The 18,733-nt window shown below is 39.9% G+C and overlaps 1 protein-coding gene across 2 annotated transcripts; it reads left to right on the top strand.

The window, feature by feature from the left end:
- The first annotated feature begins 97 nt into the window (after window positions 1-97).
- On the top strand, window positions 98-18,445 carry LOC307019234 (uncharacterized protein). Of its 2 annotated transcripts, XM_079649949.1 has the most exons (19): window positions 98-3,549; window positions 3,753-3,882; window positions 4,262-4,336; window positions 6,570-6,959; window positions 7,170-7,268; window positions 12,249-12,481; window positions 12,608-12,786; window positions 12,951-13,044; window positions 13,140-13,249; window positions 13,522-13,647; window positions 13,800-13,914; window positions 14,028-14,090; window positions 14,338-14,392; window positions 14,617-14,708; window positions 14,948-15,065; window positions 16,802-16,903; window positions 16,999-17,169; window positions 17,393-17,569; window positions 17,936-18,445. In XM_079649949.1, exons 1-19 carry the CDS (start codon window positions 3,451-3,453, stop codon window positions 18,145-18,147), a joined length of 2,640 nt encoding a protein of 879 aa, XP_079506075.1. In that variant the 5' UTR covers window positions 98-3,450; the 3' UTR covers window positions 18,148-18,445. The 2 variants fall into 2 exon arrangements, with proteins under 2 accessions (XP_079506075.1, XP_079506076.1); XM_079649950.1 differs by lacking the exons at window positions 6,570-6,959; window positions 7,170-7,268.
- The last annotated feature ends 288 nt before the right edge of the window (window positions 18,446-18,733 follow it).

Below are 18,733 nucleotides of genomic sequence, written 5' to 3'. Positions count from 1 at the left end.
TGTGTGTGTGTGTGTGTGTGTGTGTGTGTGTGTGTGTGTGTGTGTGTGTGTGTGTGTGTGTGTGTGTGTGTGTGTGTGTGTGTGTGTGTGTGTGTGTGTGTGTGTGTGTGTGTGTGTGTGTGTGTGTGTGTGTGTGTGTGTGTGTGTGTGTGTGTGTGTGTGTGTGTGTGAATCTGACAAAAGTGAGTGATTGACGTTTGAATGAGAGAGAGTTAGACGGAGACGGAGTGTAAACAAAACTAGATAGCGAATATGCAGAGGGAACATGATTTGTTCACAGAAACACCCTGAGAGGAGGACACTGGAGGGAAAGCTGAGAGTAAAAGAGCTCGGGCCTGATCAGCCGGACATAGGCAGGAGTTAAGGACAGAGGAAGGCAGTATGCCTGCTCTTTCACAAGGAGCTGGTTTAGCAAGAAGGCTAACTACAAGTAGCAACACCAGTGCTGTATTTAGCTTCCCTGCCTCCCTTTTCAAACGTCAGGATCAGACCAGTCTATGGACCAGACCCAGCATGGATCCAGACAGATGTGAGTGACACATATCAGAAAAAACTAAAAAGCATGAACAAACTAGAGTCCACATGGATGATGCTATGCGACTAGCCATGTTTATGAAAGTACCACAGCTGTCCAATGAGGGTACAGGATAGGAATCAGTAAGCATAATAAGGAGGTTGACAAAAACAGGCACTAAAATAATAGACTGTATAAAGTGCTGTGTGCCTTTGAGCTAGCCCTGCGTTGTAATATGACATGTTTTGAGTTTGTGTATAAGTTTGCCTACATTTTGGTAGAGCCCTTCCTGGAAAAAAATTGATTGATTGACAGCGGACTCACAGTACATAGAGGCTAATTGGCTAGTATTCATTGTCAGAATTCATGAACTTTTTTTTGTATTCAACGTGTTGAATGGTCATATGCACAGTAGTAGATGTGTTAGCCTATTTATTTATGTTTAAAAAGTGTTCTTTCTTCAAGTGGACAGGAGGGTGGTCAAACCTTTCCATTCTCTTTCCTTTTTTTAATGGTAATGGATTAATTTATTTTGTTCACGTTGTTTCGTTTAGTGAGCATAGAAGCTATGGAGTCAGCTTTGTGCCATTAAGATAAAGCTAAACTTTATCAGAATCAAGCAAAACTAAGAGTTTAAGAGAAAACAAAATGTAAAATTAAAAAAAAATCAGTCAAACAAAAATAAATATCATCTCAAAAGTAAAACTATTACTTTCAAACAAATAATTTGTGTAATCATGTAAACTATTCATAATTTTTCTTTTTTGTAACATATCTTTTTGTTTGCAGTTCTCTTTGCTTCTTCTCAATAGAGGTTTCTCAATACTCAAATTTTCCTTCCTCGACTCCTCGGTCCTCCGGTAGTGACCCGGAAATGAATTTCAGCGCGCCATTTTGAAGGACATCTCATTTCTCTAAATGCACTTCGAGGACCGAGCATCGAGGAGGCTCTCTGGAGGAGCTCTAACCGAGGAGACACTGATGCATCCTCCACGGCTCCTCCACGGATGCATTTCCGGGAACGGTGGAGGCGTGAGGCACGGCCGGACTTATCTCAGCCAATGACAGCTCTGCATGCATCCCTTGGATATTATCTTAGTCACTGCTTTCATCGCAACGCGATGTTTACAGTGAGAACAGCTGTGAGGTCCGTGCAGAAAGCAGAGCAGTGTGTAAAATATATATCACACTCAGTATAACAGGCCTACATTACTCTCTGTATTTGTATGCTCTAGTTTAGTAGATATCTACAAACAAAGAGTCGATATTGTTCTAAGACCATTTAGTGCTTCACATAATAAAATACCAACCTGATCTCACCAGAATGCGTGACTCCACCACAGCTCCTTAACACCGCATTGCGTGGTGGAGTCACGACATTTGTTACATTTACGTGTCGGCACCACGCAAACAACGCCAATGTAAAGTGAATGAGGCTCCTTTGTCGTGGTGCACACACGCATTTCTACAACGTCCTGCAGTGAGCTTTTTATTCTATAAAACGTTTTTAAAATCTACTTTATAGCTTGTAGTAACTCACGGGAGGCTTGTTTTATTTTATTTGTATTCATAATAAAAAAAAATGTTTGTCAAAATGTATTATGGTGCATTATTTACCAAATTTGTGTTCTCAAAAAACAGTGTGTGTAATACAACTGTGATTTTTATTAAATTAGTTATTTTTTAAGGAAGGCCAGAGCTTCAGCTGTGTCAAATAGATTGTTCCCTTTAGTTTACGTTATTTAAAAGACAATTATATTCCTATTTGATCAATAAAGGGGTATTGTAGGCCAATATTACTCATTTAAAAAATATATAATGATGATAATGATGGTGAAAACCACTTATTATAACAAGAATAAACCAGAAGGAGATTCCGTCGTTACCACGGCAACGTTACGTCGCGCTTGACGGCAACGTGACGTAGCCACGTTACGTTACCCACAATCAACTCACTTTCATTAATTTCATCTGACAACGGACTACAGTAAGTATCTAAACTCAAGGGGAGTTTATTTCTTTAAAACACGAAATAATATTGCTTTTATTTATTCCACTGTAGCACAGTCTCTATAGCGTTTCATTCCTGGATATTAGGTTGAGTTTTGTAGTGTGTTTAGCTTTTACAATAGGCTATGCGCAACCTACTGGAGCGGCCACGTCCAGCTACCAGCTACTAGCGGCCTCCGGCCTTCCGGTCAAAGTTTTTAGCTGGATAGCATTTATAGTTTATACAGCTACATGACATTAGCTGTCCCGGGCACAGTTGGATAGTGGAGGTGCGTGCTAGAAAAATATGTTTAAATGCATGTATTTGCACATGTGTTGTAAAGACACTGTTCAACACAGAGTTGTAATAGTGGCTAAAGGGCATCGGCGATGGAGTGGAACAAAAATGTGGAACTGGAGTTTTTCCAGAGGATTTGACTGGCCAGTGGGGACCACCCAATGTCCCACTCTGAATCAGAAATACTTAATTGATCTCCGGGGGAAATTGGGGTTGTTACATTGTAGAATTAAAATATATAGTAGAAGATATAAGAAAAACAAGTATGTAAAAATATGTGCATAATATAACAATATGCACAGTGTATGCATAATGTATTCCAGAGTATTGCTCAGATTAATTATTATTGCATATAGAGTATTGCACAGATGTTACTGTTATTCTAAATAATCCTAATCATGTTTTTATTTTTCCTGTTTTACAGCTTCATTACAACACTTAATATCTCCAACACACACATATCCACACACACACACACACACACACACACACACACACACACACACACACACACACATAAAACCAACGGTGCTTTTAAGAGCCACTCTCTCTCTCACTGTCTCTCTTTCTATCACTCTCTCTCTTTTAATCGCTCTCCTGTCTTTCTCTCACTCTTCATTTTGTGTATTGTTTGTATTATTTGTATGCCATGTCCCTCAACCCTGAAGTGAGGGTCTTTGAGGATCCCAAGGAGGCCACGATGAACATGGCTGCATTGATTAGCGAGGCTCATCTCCATGAGGCCAGGGTGAGGCTTTTCATGAAGGCTTTTCATGATAAGCAAACACCCAAGTCTGTAATATAATCATTGCTATTGCTTTTTATTGATGTAATGTAAAGGGACAGTTAGACCTTTTTATGCAACCGTTAAATAATTGCTCAAATATAAGTGCTGCTGTCTTATGTTGTATTACAACTTTGTTGTTGATCTCAACCTCTGAAAAAATATAGGCTGCCATGGCCACTGAAACTCCTGCCATCCCTCCAAAAAAGAAAAGAAAAAGCAGGAAGAGACCTCTTTCTAATCCAGTGGTCACACGCAGACGTGAGAGACAACGGGAAACACAACGCTCCGCATCAGGTTTGTTCTTTACTATATCATGATTTCTAAGTCTAAGAATAAAGATAATTCATAACAAAGTTATTTTGGTTTACACAGTATGAAATTATTAATTTGAAGATACCTCTTGACAAATTTGTTGCAATGTTTAAAACATTTTCAAATTAAATCAAGATATTTTAAGAGCCTGTGACTGATAATCCTTGCTTGTGTTGTATTTTTTTAAATGTATACCTCGATTTGGATAAAAGTTAGCCAAATGTAAATTGTCATTGTGATGCTGTGGTAATATGTTCTTAGTTTCATTACCTGCAGTCCTTACAGAGCATTTTCATATTACAATGAATTGGTGTAATTTTAGATTGATTGAAGGGTTAAGCAAAAATGACTGTCTCTGCAGCTTCACAAGCCAGAAGAGACGATCCTGTGCATGAGGAAGGCCTTCAGCTAGAACATCAAGAGTTTGGTAGTCTTGGTGAGTATATTGATTATAACAGCAGTTGACTGGCACTACAGTTTTTCCCAATGTTTCCATTTTTATACTCATCTAGTTAATCATAATAAAGTATTGAGTATTGACTGTTTCATGACAAGTGAATGCATATTTGGTATAAGTATCACTTGCTAATATTGCTTTGGATGCATATGATGATTCATAGCATGTTGCTATTATTAGTCGGCATATATTTTTCCAACTCAAAAGTGGTTCAGTATACTACCTTAATATCCATCATACCAGTTTTAGGGTGGCGGCTTATCCGCTGTTTTATTTTTTAGAAAACACATCTCCGAATGCTCGAATGCTTGTTTCTTACATATGACGCCAACAGCAAATCTGGAAAAGTCTTGTTCTTTTAATTTGTCACCAGGTGGCTTTAAATACTTAGGAATAAATATAACACCACACCTGGATAATCTGTTTAAAGAGAATTACAATCCGCTCATTGACAAAATCAAACAGGATTTATCCAAATGGTCCACATTACCATTATCACTGCTAGGAAGAATCAATGTCATAAAAATGAATATTCTACCGAGATGTATTTTTATTTTTCAAATGTTACCATGCTATTTATCCGCGGATTATTTTAAATCTCTCAATAGACACATCTCAAAATATATCTGGTGTAATAAAAAACCAAGAATCAAGTTAATTACTCTTATGAAACCAGAAACCATGGGGGGTCTTGGTCTTCCCAACTTTCAACACTACTTCTGGTCAGCTCAATTAAGAAATGTACTATCTTGGTTTCTGGGAAGAAAGGATTCACTATGGGTTCAGATAGAAGCCAGTGTCTTTGACCCGCTGCCAGTGGAAACTCTTATATTTGTTAAAGACTTCAATAAGGTGAAAAATATGGCCAAATGTTTTACAGTGGTCAATACACTTTTAGCCTGGAGGGACTGTACAAAAAAAGTTCATGTTAACTCAGGTATTTCAATCTTTTCTCCTATTTTGAACAATCCTGATCTGAGCAAATATTTGTTGTCAATCAATATAAACAAATGGACGAAATCAGGTATAAAGCAATTGAAACATTTGTTTCACAAAGATATAACATTGAAATCATTTAATGATTTAAGAGCAGAATATGACATTTCAAATAAGGATTTTTTCAGATACCTGCAAATTAGGAACGTGATCCAATCAATTATTAAAAGCAATAAATTGAGATCGGGATTGTTGGAAGAGGAGGAGATATTGATGTCATCGAGCACAATCAAAGGTAAAATTAGAGAATTTAATGCAGTTTTTTCTAAAAGAGCTCAGTCATCCTTTCCAACCTTAAAAAAAATCTGGGAAAAGGACTTAGGGATACAGATAGATGAAACTACATGGCTGAATATCTGTGAAAGAACACATTTTCCATTCACAAGCAATAAAATCAAAGAAGCAAACTTTAAATTTCTCAACAAATTTTACCTCACACCCAGAAAGATGCATAAAATTTCCAAAGAAAACTCTCCAAAATGTCCGAGATGTAAAGTAAAAGAAGGAACATTTATGCATCTGTTTTGGGACTGTGATCCGATTCATGCGCTCACAAAAGCCGTTTTAGCAATCGAAATGAGCCAAAATCCATGTTTTTTCCTGTTAAATGATATGCCAAACTTTAAACTGAACCCCAAACATTATAGAATACTAATCACAATAACATATTTTGCCAAGAAATGTATACTTTTACTCTGGAAGAATGAACGTCCTCCAACATTTAAACTTTTAATTGATCAGATAACACATTTTTTACCTCTGGAGAAAATGACTTTGGAAAAATATAATCATGGACATATCTTTCAAGCTCTGTGGTTGTCATTGTTTTCATATTTGGAAAATATATCTGAGATATGACCAGTGATGGAATGGTGCATTCTGTGGCTATTTTTCCTGACGGCCGGAAATACTAGTTGTGTTGTCTATATTGTCGTTGTATTGGATAAATAATTGTATAATTATTTGTTTGTTTTATTTTGATGTGGGCTTATTATTATTATTTTTATTTTTTTTCATTTTCATGGCTCTGTTGTTTGAGTTATATTGAGAAGCATTTTTTTTTTTTTTTTTTATATCAATGTTTTTGGTTTCGTTAGTGTGGGCATGTGCGGGTGAAGATAGGGAGGGGGGAGTGTACTGTGATATTACAATCTATGAAATGGCATCGATTATTGTACACTATAATGAAATAAAAAGACTTGTAAAAAAAAAAAAGAAACACATCTCCAAGAGTTAAGGGACACCCTAACTGCAGTCCAGGTTCCGGAGGCAACAGACGGAACGGTTTCTGCCTGGGCACAAAGGCAGCTTCTCACAGATGTGAGAATGAAAACGGCTAGGCCAATGCTTTTTAATGCAAATCTCTCAGCTGAGAGAATAGCCATTCAGAAGTGCCACAGATGCTGTGCAGAAGAAGCGGCTATTAGCTGCCTGGACTGTGTTCCACTGGACATGGAGTCGCTCTGTGCAACCTGTGACATGGACGCCCACAAGAGGAATATCTTCCATGACAGAGAGGCTGTGTTCAATGGATTTCTAGAGCCCATTCCCCCTACAACTGCTGTGGTGGTGGATGAAAATGGCCAGCCTCAGTTTTGTGAACAAAGTATGTAAAGATTAACACTACATTACAATGTCCCCATAATTAAGTGCGAATGGGAAGTGTACATAGCTGATTGAAAAAAGTATGATTGGTTTTGACTAGGGCTGCAAGATATGTGGAAATGATGCAACATTTTATTGAATATCTTGATAATCTGGAGAATTAAGGAAAAACTGTAAATACACCCTTCCTAACTTATTTTCTATATTGCAGTATGTCAACTGCCTGTTCCTACTGCAAGGTCAATATGTAAATGCTCTGATGACGTCACAGTTACTCCTTGGAAGCATATTTCTGTGGTCACCATCAACGGTATGTTGTTCCGAAAGCTTTTCGTATTGTACGGCCGAGTTTTACCACTTTGTGCAATGCAAAGATTTTTATCACTTGGTCATTGTTACATCCCCACTAAGGTCTAGGGGACCTGGAGACAATAACATACAACCAATAAAAATGAAGGAGTCAGTGTAACAGTTGACAAAAGGTTTATTTTGCATAATGCCAGAACCGAACAGACATATAATTGAAACACTCGGTTGGTGAGGAGGAGGAGTCAAAGGATAGTGCCAAACAAAAGAAAAAAGCATAACAAAACCAGGCCTCTCTCTACATCTATCCTTTGAAACCAAACCCAAACAAAAAAACCCTCACTAACTAAACTACAAAGAATTTGACAAAACAATATACAGGGGTGGCAACAATCCGCAAACCTAGTGTGTCTGAACATTAGTTAGCTACGTGGTGAGAAATGTACAGGGTACCCCAGACTTACCTAACTCCTCCACCTCTCAACACACACACTTTCAAAAAGGTCAGACAATACAAAGATCATGAGTTGCTAAACACTGCAGGCTCCTTCATCAGCAACAGGCCCAGAGTGAGAGAGAGAGAGAAGACTTCCTGGGTGCCTCCTTTATGGTCGGCCCTGGCTGCTGATAGGCCAGCTGAGGGTGAGGGGATCCAATCAGCCATCAGATTCAGGTGCACAGGCAGATTCCGATCAGCTGCTGTGCAGAAGACAGGGAGAAGAGAGAAACACAGGAGGGAAAGAAAACCCCACAAGTACAGCCTGCCTGGCACGTAACACCCCCACATATAAATCCAAACAGTATGTTTGGACCCGACAATATACATTTTCTATGTTATTGGGAAGATGAGACAAGTAATTGGGCAAATCAGCCAATACCTCAGTATTGCTTAGTCTTGCCCCCTGTGGTGTTGCACTGCGCATCACCAACTCATCCTCATGCTCATTTGAGCTCACCTTTGAAACTGAAGCCATAGGAGAGACGGTTGTCTCCACCTGGTGAGCTTTAGAAGAATCACTTTGGTCATCCCTGGTGCAGTACTTCTTCAGCATGTTGATATGACACACTCTGGTAGGACGTCTGCGGTCAGGTGTTTGAATGACGTAGTTTGTTTCACAGAGCTTCTTATCTACAACATAAGGACCAGAAGATTTAGTAGACAGAGCAGAACCAGGTACAGGCAATAGAACCAACACCTTGTCACCTGGCTGAAACAAGCGTGCTATGGCCTTCTGGTCGTAGCGTTTCTTCATTTTCCCCTGGGTAGAGGTCAGAGCTTCCCTAGCCAAGGAGCAAGCACGATGTAAACGAGCCTTAAGTTTGGCGACATACTCTGGGATACTGCAAACTTTTTTCATTGGCATGATCAAATGCTCTTTAAGAACTTTTAAAGGACCTCTGACTTCATATCCAAACACTAGCTCAGCAGGAATAAAACCTAGAGACTCCTGAACAGCTTCACGGGCGGCAAATAACACTAAAGGAACACCGTCATCCCAATCTTTATGAGACTCGTGGCAATGTTTTCTTAACATAGTTTTCTTTCATAGCATAGTCTGGTGAAACCTCTCTAATGCCCCCTGACTTTCAGGATGATATGGGCTGGATGTCACATGCTTGATACCTAAGGTGTCAAGTACCCGGGAAGACACTTTAGACATGAAGTTAGTACCTTGGTCTGTTTGAACTACCTTTGGTAGACCAAACGTGGAGAAAAACTTCAGAAGTGCCTTGGTGATGACCGGGGCAGTGATTTTCCGTAGTGGGATGGCTTCTGGTATCCTAGTGGAGGCACACATGACAGTTAAGAGAAACTGGTTTCCAGTTTTAGTTTTTGGCAAGGGTCCCACACAATCCACAATCACCCTTTCAAATGGCTCTCCCATTACTGGAATGGGAATGAGAGGAGCAGGGTGTATCACCTGATTTGGTCTACCAGCAACTTGGCACACATGACATGTTCGACAATAAATAACTACGTCAGACTTAAGTCCTGGCCAAAATAAGTGTTTTTGTTACCCCCATGTGACCTGACCATGGATGATCATGAGCCAAGGACATCACCTGAGAACGATAGGCTGTTGGCACGACAACCTGATAAATTGCAAAGGAGTCTGACTCCTCACAGGCATCCCTAATCCAGCGACGCATCAATAGTCCATCTTCCATAATATAGGCCATCTTCTTTGACTTGGCCTCTTTCTGACTGATAACAGAAGAGAGACATTTAGAAAGTGTTTCATCCCTTAACTGGGCTGCCATGAATTCTTCCCGAGTGGCAGGCAGTTGTACAAGCTCTGAGCTGTTACTGGGTGATCCAGCATCAGCAGACCGGGCCTCCTCTGGCAGTCGGTCCGTCGCAGTCATGTCTTTAAGAAACTGCCCTGTAGCAAGAAAAGAATCAGACAAGTCCTCTCCATATTTCTTTGACTGGGCCCTTGTAACAAGACAAGCAGGAAAGATTTTGGGAGGTACTTCAGCTGATTTATCTGCATCTAAACTTAGATCAGGAGAATCAATGACCTCAGGTACTGGCTTGACTTCGCCTCCAGCCAAGTCATTACTGAGGATGAAATCAACACCTTTGATGGGCAAGGCAGGGAGGACAGCTACTTTAAAGAATCCTTTGACAAGGGACGAGTGAATATAAACATTGTGCAAAGGAGCCACAACTAGTGTCATGCCTACCCCTTGAACAACAGCACTTGATCCACATGATGACCTGGAGGTTAAAGGTAAGATGCCTTCCCTAATAATAGACTGAGAACCTCCGGTGTCCCTAAGTACCTGTACTGGCAGCTGGTCTTTAGGATCCCCTGTTAAAGAAACAAAGCCCTTTGAAATAAAGGGTTTGAAGCAGGGATCAGGTACATCATCTTCCTGAGACATTTCTATGTCTGATAGGGAAACTCCTTTAATGAGTCCCATGCCTTTTGGCGTTTGAAAGCGTTGCGAAAATTGTTGTTTACGCTTTAAGAAATGACACCCTGAAATAAGGTGTCCTGTTTTATGGCAGTAGTTACACTCACGGGGCCCCCGTGGAGGTGATGGTGGTCCTCTAGACCTTTCAAAAGTTGTTGGGCCAAGATCAGTCCTTCCGGTTTGCGACTCTGTAGCTTTATCTGGGCGCAAGGGTGAAGAAAACAGTCTTGTGAGTGAGCATACATTCATCCGCTAAAACAGCTGCCTTAGCCAGTCAAGTCACCTTCTGTTCATTTAAGAATATCACCATCCTTTCAGGCAAAGAATTCTTAAAATCTTCCAAGAGAAGTAACTGACGAAGACTCTCAAAATGATCCTTCACTTCATTAGCCGCACACCATTTATCAAAGAGAATGCCCTTCTCTCGTGCAAACTCAACAAATGTCTGAGTAGCAGACTTTTTATGGTTTCTGAACTTTTGTCTGTAGGCCTCCGGCACAAGCTCATAAGCACGCAAGATCGACTCTTTAAGCACTTCGTACTACAAGCTTTCTTTCAAAGAAAGTGAAGATACCACTTCCTGAGCTTTACCTACTAATTTTCACTGTAGTAGGATTGGCCACATGTCTTTAGGCCAGACTAGTGCGGTAGCAATCCTCTCAAAAGCACAAAAATATGAGTCAACTTCTGACTCTCTAAAAGTTGGCACCAAAGCAATATTTTTACTAACATCCAAACTTTTTGTATGAGAGACTATATGCGAAGGTATTGACCTCTCAAATGTCTGCTCTGAAGAGATTCTCAGGGCATCAACTTCAAGCCGCTTTAACGTGATTTGTTTCTCAGCTTCTATCTCTAACTTGCGAATCTGCAGTTTGTATTCATATTCCGCTCTACGCACCATTTCCTTCTCCTGGAACTCCAGCTGAAGACGGGCAAGACGAACCTTCAGTTTGGCATCACTACTTGCACCAACGCTACCCAGAGAGAAAGCCTCAAACCTAGGAAGCGTTGCAGGAGGAGCCTCAGGATTTACCTTGTCAATTCTAGGTGTAGCTAATACAGCCAGACTCTTCTGTTCTATAAAGGAAGCACCAACAACACGTTCCCTATCATCATCATCGATAGATACATCAGCCCTAGGCTGAGTTGACATGCTTGGGATTACAAGAATCTTTAACTCCTCTAGTTTTTGCATGATTTTCTCTCTTATCTCTTTTTACTTTATACTTGTCTACTGAAATGTTAAAGTGAGCTGCAATACATAACATGTCATCTTTGCGACAGGAATACAATTAATCAACACTTGGACTTTCAATAAAGTCCTGTTAGTCAAAACCCATTTTTCAGCCAATGTACAACACCTACAATGACTTCTCAATTACCGTTTTGTTTTTTTTTAGCTCAGGAAAATAGAGATCCCGGACGAGGCCCCATTTGTTACGTCCCCAATAAGGTCTAGGGGACCTGGAGACAATAACATACAACCAATAAAAATGAGGGAGTCAGTGTAACAGTTGACAAAATGTTTATTTTGCGTAAACCCAGAACCGAACAGACATATAATTGAAACACTCGGTTGGTGAGGAGGAGGAGGAGGAGGAGTCAAAGGATTGTGCCAAACAAAATAAACAAGCATAACAAAACCAGGCCTATCTCTACATCTATCCTTTGAAACCAAAACTCAAACAAAAAAACCCTCACTAACTAAACTACAAAGAATTTGACAAAACAATATACAGGGGTGGCAACAATCCGCAAACCTAGTGTGTCTGAACATTAGTTAGCTACGTGGTGAGAAATGTACAGGGTACCCCAGACTTACCTAACTCCTCCACCTCTCAACACACACACTTTCAAAAAGGTCAGACAATACAAAGATCATGAGTTGCTAAACACTGCAGGCTCCTTCATCAGCAACAGGCCCAGAGTGAGAGAGAGAGAAGACTTCCTGGGTGCCTCCTTTATGGTCGGCCCTGGCTGCTGATAGGCCAGCTGAGGGTGAGGGGATCCAATCAGCCATCAGATTCAGGTGCACAGGCAGATTCCGATTTGTTCACAGGACGATACAATGTCTGCTTGCCTCGGAAATCCTGTCCATCCTGCTCTGCAGAATGGACTCCTGAGGCTAAAGACCTGCTTTTGTATCGGTACTGGCCAGCTAGCACCAGCTGCCAGACGCTTTACAAATATGATGTGTTCACCTCATTCGAGCACATGAAGGTGACAGCACCAGCCATGTCCAGGCAGGCATTTCTGAAAATGTTGGAGCACAGATCTGTTCAAGCTGGATGGGTAAATCTGCCTGAATCACACGGAAACATACAAAAAACAATATCGTATTACTGTATACCATATCATTAATTGTTGACATTGCTTTCAAAACAATTACTAATCCACTTTTTTTAAATCAATATACAGACAGGTAGTATCTGTGCTGATACATTTCAGCGAAGCTTCTTCGAGTTTTGCTTCTGTCAGTACAAACAAGAGGATATGTGCCAGGTCCATCACTTTGTTTGTCCAGCATGTTCTCCAGACATGTTGGCTGTCTGCTGTGATGGAAACCGCAAGCATTACCGCTTTTCCAAGTCAAAAGGGTATGTATAGGTATTAATGAAAATGATAAAGAACACACCGCTAATACAAATAGTAGCCCTTGGGGTTGTGTTTGAGTAGCCATAACAGACATTAAAACAAATCATACTAATGTAGTGCTTTGCGATTTTTATTATTGACTTGTATGTTAACTTATCATGGACAGGACTGAGGAGTCACCAATCTATGAGGGCTTGTTCCTGGCCAAGGACGAAGAAGTCGCAACATTTGTTGACCTTGTCAGAGGCAACATAAAAAGTGTACGTTTTTTTTATCATTATGATAGTTGCAGTTACAGCTGTGGTGTTCTTTTTTATATATGTCAAAACTTGTGTGTAATAAACTGACTTTATAGGAAAATGACAGTGCCGTCTGTGGTACTGCCAAATTCACAGATGGCAGAGAGATGTCAAAAAAGTCTGGTGCCCAGATAGACGAGGAGGGCATTCAAGTGGCAGTTTGCAGGTATGTATTTGTAAGTGTGTCTGTGTGTGTATATGTGTTTGGTTCTTGAGTCTGGTCTCATTATTTCAGTTTTAATAGCAATCGAATTCTAAGTCTTTGTAAGAATTGGAAGCATTAAACACTTTTGATTGTGGAGCGGAATTGATCCATCATTCGTAGCATCCAAGTGATATTTTTTGTTATAGCCTCCTAGATGACAGAGATGAGTGCTTAAGCCAGGCCTTGCTGTGTCAGTTTATTATTAACAACTAGATTTTCTTCTGATTAATCAGACATGGGTTTCTCTTACGAGGACTGAACCACTTCCGTGGAGAAATATACGCTTACTCAATGTTTCTCCAAAAAGAGATGTCCAAGAAGGCAAATGTTGACTTCTTCTGTATGGATGTAACATGCAGGTAATCCTCACTGTCATATTGCACATCCACAAAAATGTTTAAAATGGCCTATGCCTCAGCAGTCATTTTAGATGATATTGATATTGTTGTCATGTCAATTAAAAATTTATCTTTGTAACGCTCAATCACAAAATGCTGCTCCTGATTCTTAGGTTCTGGCCATACCTTAACAAAATAGCCGAGGGATTACCAGAGCTTCTGCCATTGACAGAAATGAGGCCATTTCTTAGCGTGATGCATGCTAAAGCCCATACAGCAAAATGTGAGGTACATAACATCTTTAATGCAAAGGACTTTTAAATGTTGTGCATGGCATGCCTTATTGGATATCAAAAACTTCTAAAGAAATGCTACATAACACTACTTGCGCTGTGTTACAGGTGAGATGGGGTGGCAGAAGTCAGGACGGAGCAGGAAACACAGTGGGAGAGGAAGTAGAGCAGGTATGTTATTAATGGCATTATTGTGTCATCTCAGTGACAAGCCTGTTGATTAGTTTAAAGCATATTCTTTATGTCTGAGTTCAAATGAAAGATAGGCAGCTCATATGTTCAGCAACACTAAATGCATGCATATTGTAGGAAGTCAGTACACAAGTTTTCTCTTCAACCATCCAGTTCAAGATCTATGATGTGTAGGTAATATTGTTATGTGATGGTGACCGAACATCAATTGTAACATTCATTATAGGTGAACAGCTTTCTCTCCAGGGCAGCTCTGGTCACAAAATACATGACAAAAGCAGGTTGGTATTAACACTACACACTGTGATAAGGCAGCCCTGATAAGTATTTTACAGAGAGTTCCCTCCTTAAAAACATTATTAGGGTATTACTGTACTGTAATTACCAGTTCAACAACCTTTCAACGATTGGGTTTAGTCATGTCTATCAGGTTTCTCACTCAGTATTGCCTTTTTGATGTGAATACTTACTTTTTTGTTTGTGGATATATTTTTGTCTTTTTTAGGAAGAGTGAACATGCTCACTCAACAGGCCATGGATTGGAACAGAAGGAAGAGGGACAACCTTCATCAAGTTTTAGCCCACCGATATGTCAAAGTAAGGGCAAATTACAATTGTCTTCTCATCTGACATTACATATTTATGAAGGATGTCTGCAATGTAACCTCATGGCTATATACATTATGTTCTCCCTTATCCACACTTCCTCTTGCAAGTCAGATGGTGTCATGGAATGTTTCAACTGTTCTTCTGAAGGTCTTGTACTGAAAACTGGTGTTCTTTGCATTATGGTGTTGCATGGTGCTTTTCGCTGACATTTTCTTTTTTTGGTAAAGATCACAGAGAGGGCAAAGGTGGAAGCTGCCAGCTTCAGCGACTTCAAAAAGGAGCACAACCTTGATCAGGAGACCATACAGCAGTGGGTGTATGATGTCAGGCAATGGGCGGTCACAGGTTTTCCATATATACAGGACTGTCTCAGAAAATTAGAATATTGTGATAAAGTTCTTTATTTTCTGTAATGCAATTAAAAAAACAAAAATGTCATACATTCTGGATTCATTACAAATCAACTGAAATATTGCAAGCCTTTTATTATTTTAATATTGCTGATTATGGCATACAGCTTAAGAAAACTCAAATATCCTATCTCTAAATATTAGAATATCATGAAAAAGTATACTAGTAGGGTGTTCAACGAATCACTTGAATCGTCTAATTAACTCGAAACACCTGCAAGGGTTTCCTGAGCCTTGAAAAACACTCAGCTTGGTTCAGTAAACTAAATCACAAGTATGGGGAAGACTGCTGATCTGACTGCTGTCCAGAGGACCGTCATTGACACCCTCCATCAGGAGGGTAAGACACAAAAAGAAATTTCTCAAAGAGCAAGCTGTTCACAGAGTGCAGTTTCAAAGCACATCCACAAAAAGTCTGTTGGAAGGGGGAAATGTGGCAGGAAACGCTGCACAACCAAGAGAGATGACCGCAGCCTTAACAGCATTGTGAAGAAGAGTCGCTTCCAGAATTTGGGGGAGCTTCAAAGACAGTGGACTGAAGCTGGAGTCCAGGTATCAAAAGTCACTGTTCACAGACGTGTCCGGGAAATGGGCTACAATAGCCGTATTCCCATGGTCAAGCCACTTCTGAACTCAAGACAACGGAAGAGGCGTCTGACTTGGGCTAAGGAAAAGAAGCACTGGACAGTTGCACAGTGGTCCAAAGTCCTCTTTTCAGACGAAAGCAAGTTTTGTATTTCATTTGGAAGTCAAGGCGCCAGAGTCTGGAGAAAGGCTGGAGAGGAGCAAAATCCAAGTTGCTTGAAATCCAGTGTGAAGTTCCCACAGTCAGCGATGGTTTGGGGAGCCATGTCAGCTGCTGGTGTTGGTCCACTGTGTTTCATCAAGCCCAGAGTAAATGCAGCTGTGTACCAAGACATTTTAGAGCACTACATGCTTCCGTCTGCTGAAAAGCTCTATGGAGATGAGGAATTCATTTTCCAGCATGATCTGGCACCTGCCCACAGTGCCAAAACCACCAGTAACTGGTGTACTGACCATGGCATTACTGTCCTCGATTGGCCTGCAAATTCCCCTGACCTGAACCCCATAGAGAATATGTGGGGTATTGTGAAGAAGAAGCTGAAAGACACCAGACCCAACAATGCTAATGAGCTAAAGGCCGCTATTGAAGCATCCTGGGCATCCATAACACCTCAGCAATGCCACAGGCTGATTGCCTCCATGCCACGCCGCATTGATGCAGTAATCCGTGCAAAAGGATTCCCAACCAAGTACTGAGTGCATTAATGGACATTTTCAAATGTTTGATTGTGTTTTGCTGTTATAAATCTTTTTTTTTTACTTGGTCTGAGGAACTATTCTAATTTTTTGAGATAGGATTTTTGAGTTTTCTTAAGCTGTATGCCATAATCAGCAATATTAAAATAATAAAAGGCTTGCAATATTTCAGTTGATTTGTAATGAATCCAGAATGTATGACATTTTTGTTTTTTTAATTGCATTACAGAAAATAAAGAACTTTATCACAATATTCTAATTTTCTGAGACAGTCCTGTACATCTGTTAATTACTGTAAGTTTAGACACACAATATAAGTTGGCTATATGTTGAAACTGAGACTGTCACTGATTGTATCTCTTCTCCAATTGTTTTTTTGCAACTATTTAGAGAGAATCTACGCCCCAGGGTGTACTGAAGGACTGAGGGTGGATATTGAGAACATCACCGTCAGTCTTTTGCGCAGGAAGCAAGATCTGTATCGTCAGCGTGGTTTGTTGTCAAACTTAGTTATTGAAATTACACTTCAAAAACAACAAAATCATTCTGGCACCATGACACAGTTTTGTTTCCGTTTCACTTTGCAGACAGCAAACAGGCAAGGCAAAGAAAGAGGAAGAGAATGAGAGAGCTGAAGAAGAAGCTTCGCGAAAAAGTTGTGCAATACAACACCGGAGTGCAGGAAGAACATATTGATGAGGAGTTGGCTTGCAGTCTGACAGAGGGCTACATCCTACCATGGGAGAGGCATGCAAATGGTAGGATAATTGCAAGTTGTTTTTTTAGTCTATACCAAAATATGACAGGGGCAGAAAAAGCAATGGTGATACCTGCAAATATATATTATTTGTTATTAGTTTACATTATAGAGATCCAATGCTATCGCTACAAAGATTCGTGTCTCAGAAATCATTCTGTAATAATATAATTTATGAATAAATATTCCTTGTCCACTATTCCATTCCTTTCCTCAACCTAAAGGCAAAACCTTCTGGTTGAAGAGGTCTGTCTTTGACCAGGTAATGCTGGTCAGACGTTTGGAGGAGGAGCAGAGCATCCTGGTGAAAGAGATGTCGCAGCACATCATGCTCCTTCTGAAGGAAGTGCAAGAAGTGGAAGCACTCAGAGGACAGACTTTGGAGGGCATCAAAACCAGCAGTATGTCTGAGATCTTAACATTTGAATATTTTTCATCCACTCTTCAACACATTACATGTCTTACATAAGTAGAACACATCTGTCACTGTGTCAGGCCGAAGTGAAATAGTAAATTACTGAAACTATTCATTATCAAGATCATAATCGATTATTTTCTGTCTATTGACTAATTGTTAAGCACTATATCAAACATTAATCAACATATCCCATTTGGCACCAAATATATAGTAACATCCTTCAGTTTAAGATGGATTTACCTATTTTGTACTGTTTTTACATATGCAGCATTTTACAATGCAAAGAGATTTGCAATTGTCATGGTTTGTTTACATTCAGCCCTTTTTCTGTGTGATTATTCCTCTACAGATTTCGGTGACCTGACAGAGGATGCTGCACATGGGCTCAAGAGTGTCCTCAGTCGGAGGTGGCACTTCCTCAAAAGCCAACACAAACAGGCTGTACATGCGTACAGCGGTGTAGCCGCTTTGGAATGCCATGATCTTCAATTACACCAGGACATTGAGGAGTCGGATGACAATGGCTACACTAGCCCTGAGTCTGAGGAAGAAGACCTGTAAAGGTTTCTGCCAAGCAACACAGAGGCACTGGAGAGCTCTTTCACAAGAGACGTGTCACGTCCACACGCTGGCGCACGCCATAATAATGACAAAACACACTTAAAACACACTTAAAGCCATACAGAATAAAGACATTATAAAACACTATATATGAGAACAATATGAAACTATGCACTTGTTTCGCCCGACTGAGTTCATAGTAATGTGAAAATGTGTTTATATTTTGTACTTCCGTTTATTTAAAGCGCTTTGACTTGCTGATGTGTATGAAAATAAATTGCCTTGCCTTTATATTAAACTGCCTCTTATTACTCAAACAAGTGCTATACAATGGTTGTTTTCTTGTCACTGCATTTTGTCATTCGTTGATTATGAACTATTAATGTGAATACATTGTAAATAGAGTTCATACAATAACATAATTCTTTATTTGTAACGTGCATAATGCAGGGTAAATACCAACACATTCTCACTCCCAACTCGTACTTCTAATTTTGTATTATTTTCTAAACCACACTGTGTTATTTACTCAACAATAACACACAATTATTCTTGTGTTTATTTATTTGTTTGATTGTATAATGTC

This window comes from Notothenia rossii (genome assembly GCF_949606895.1).
Source record: "Notothenia rossii genome assembly, chromosome: 9".
NCBI classification, from domain to species: domain Eukaryota; kingdom Metazoa; phylum Chordata; class Actinopteri; order Perciformes; family Nototheniidae; genus Notothenia; species Notothenia rossii.
The sequence above is the reverse complement of the archived record's forward strand: the minus strand, read 5'-3'. Positions and strand labels throughout refer to the sequence as shown.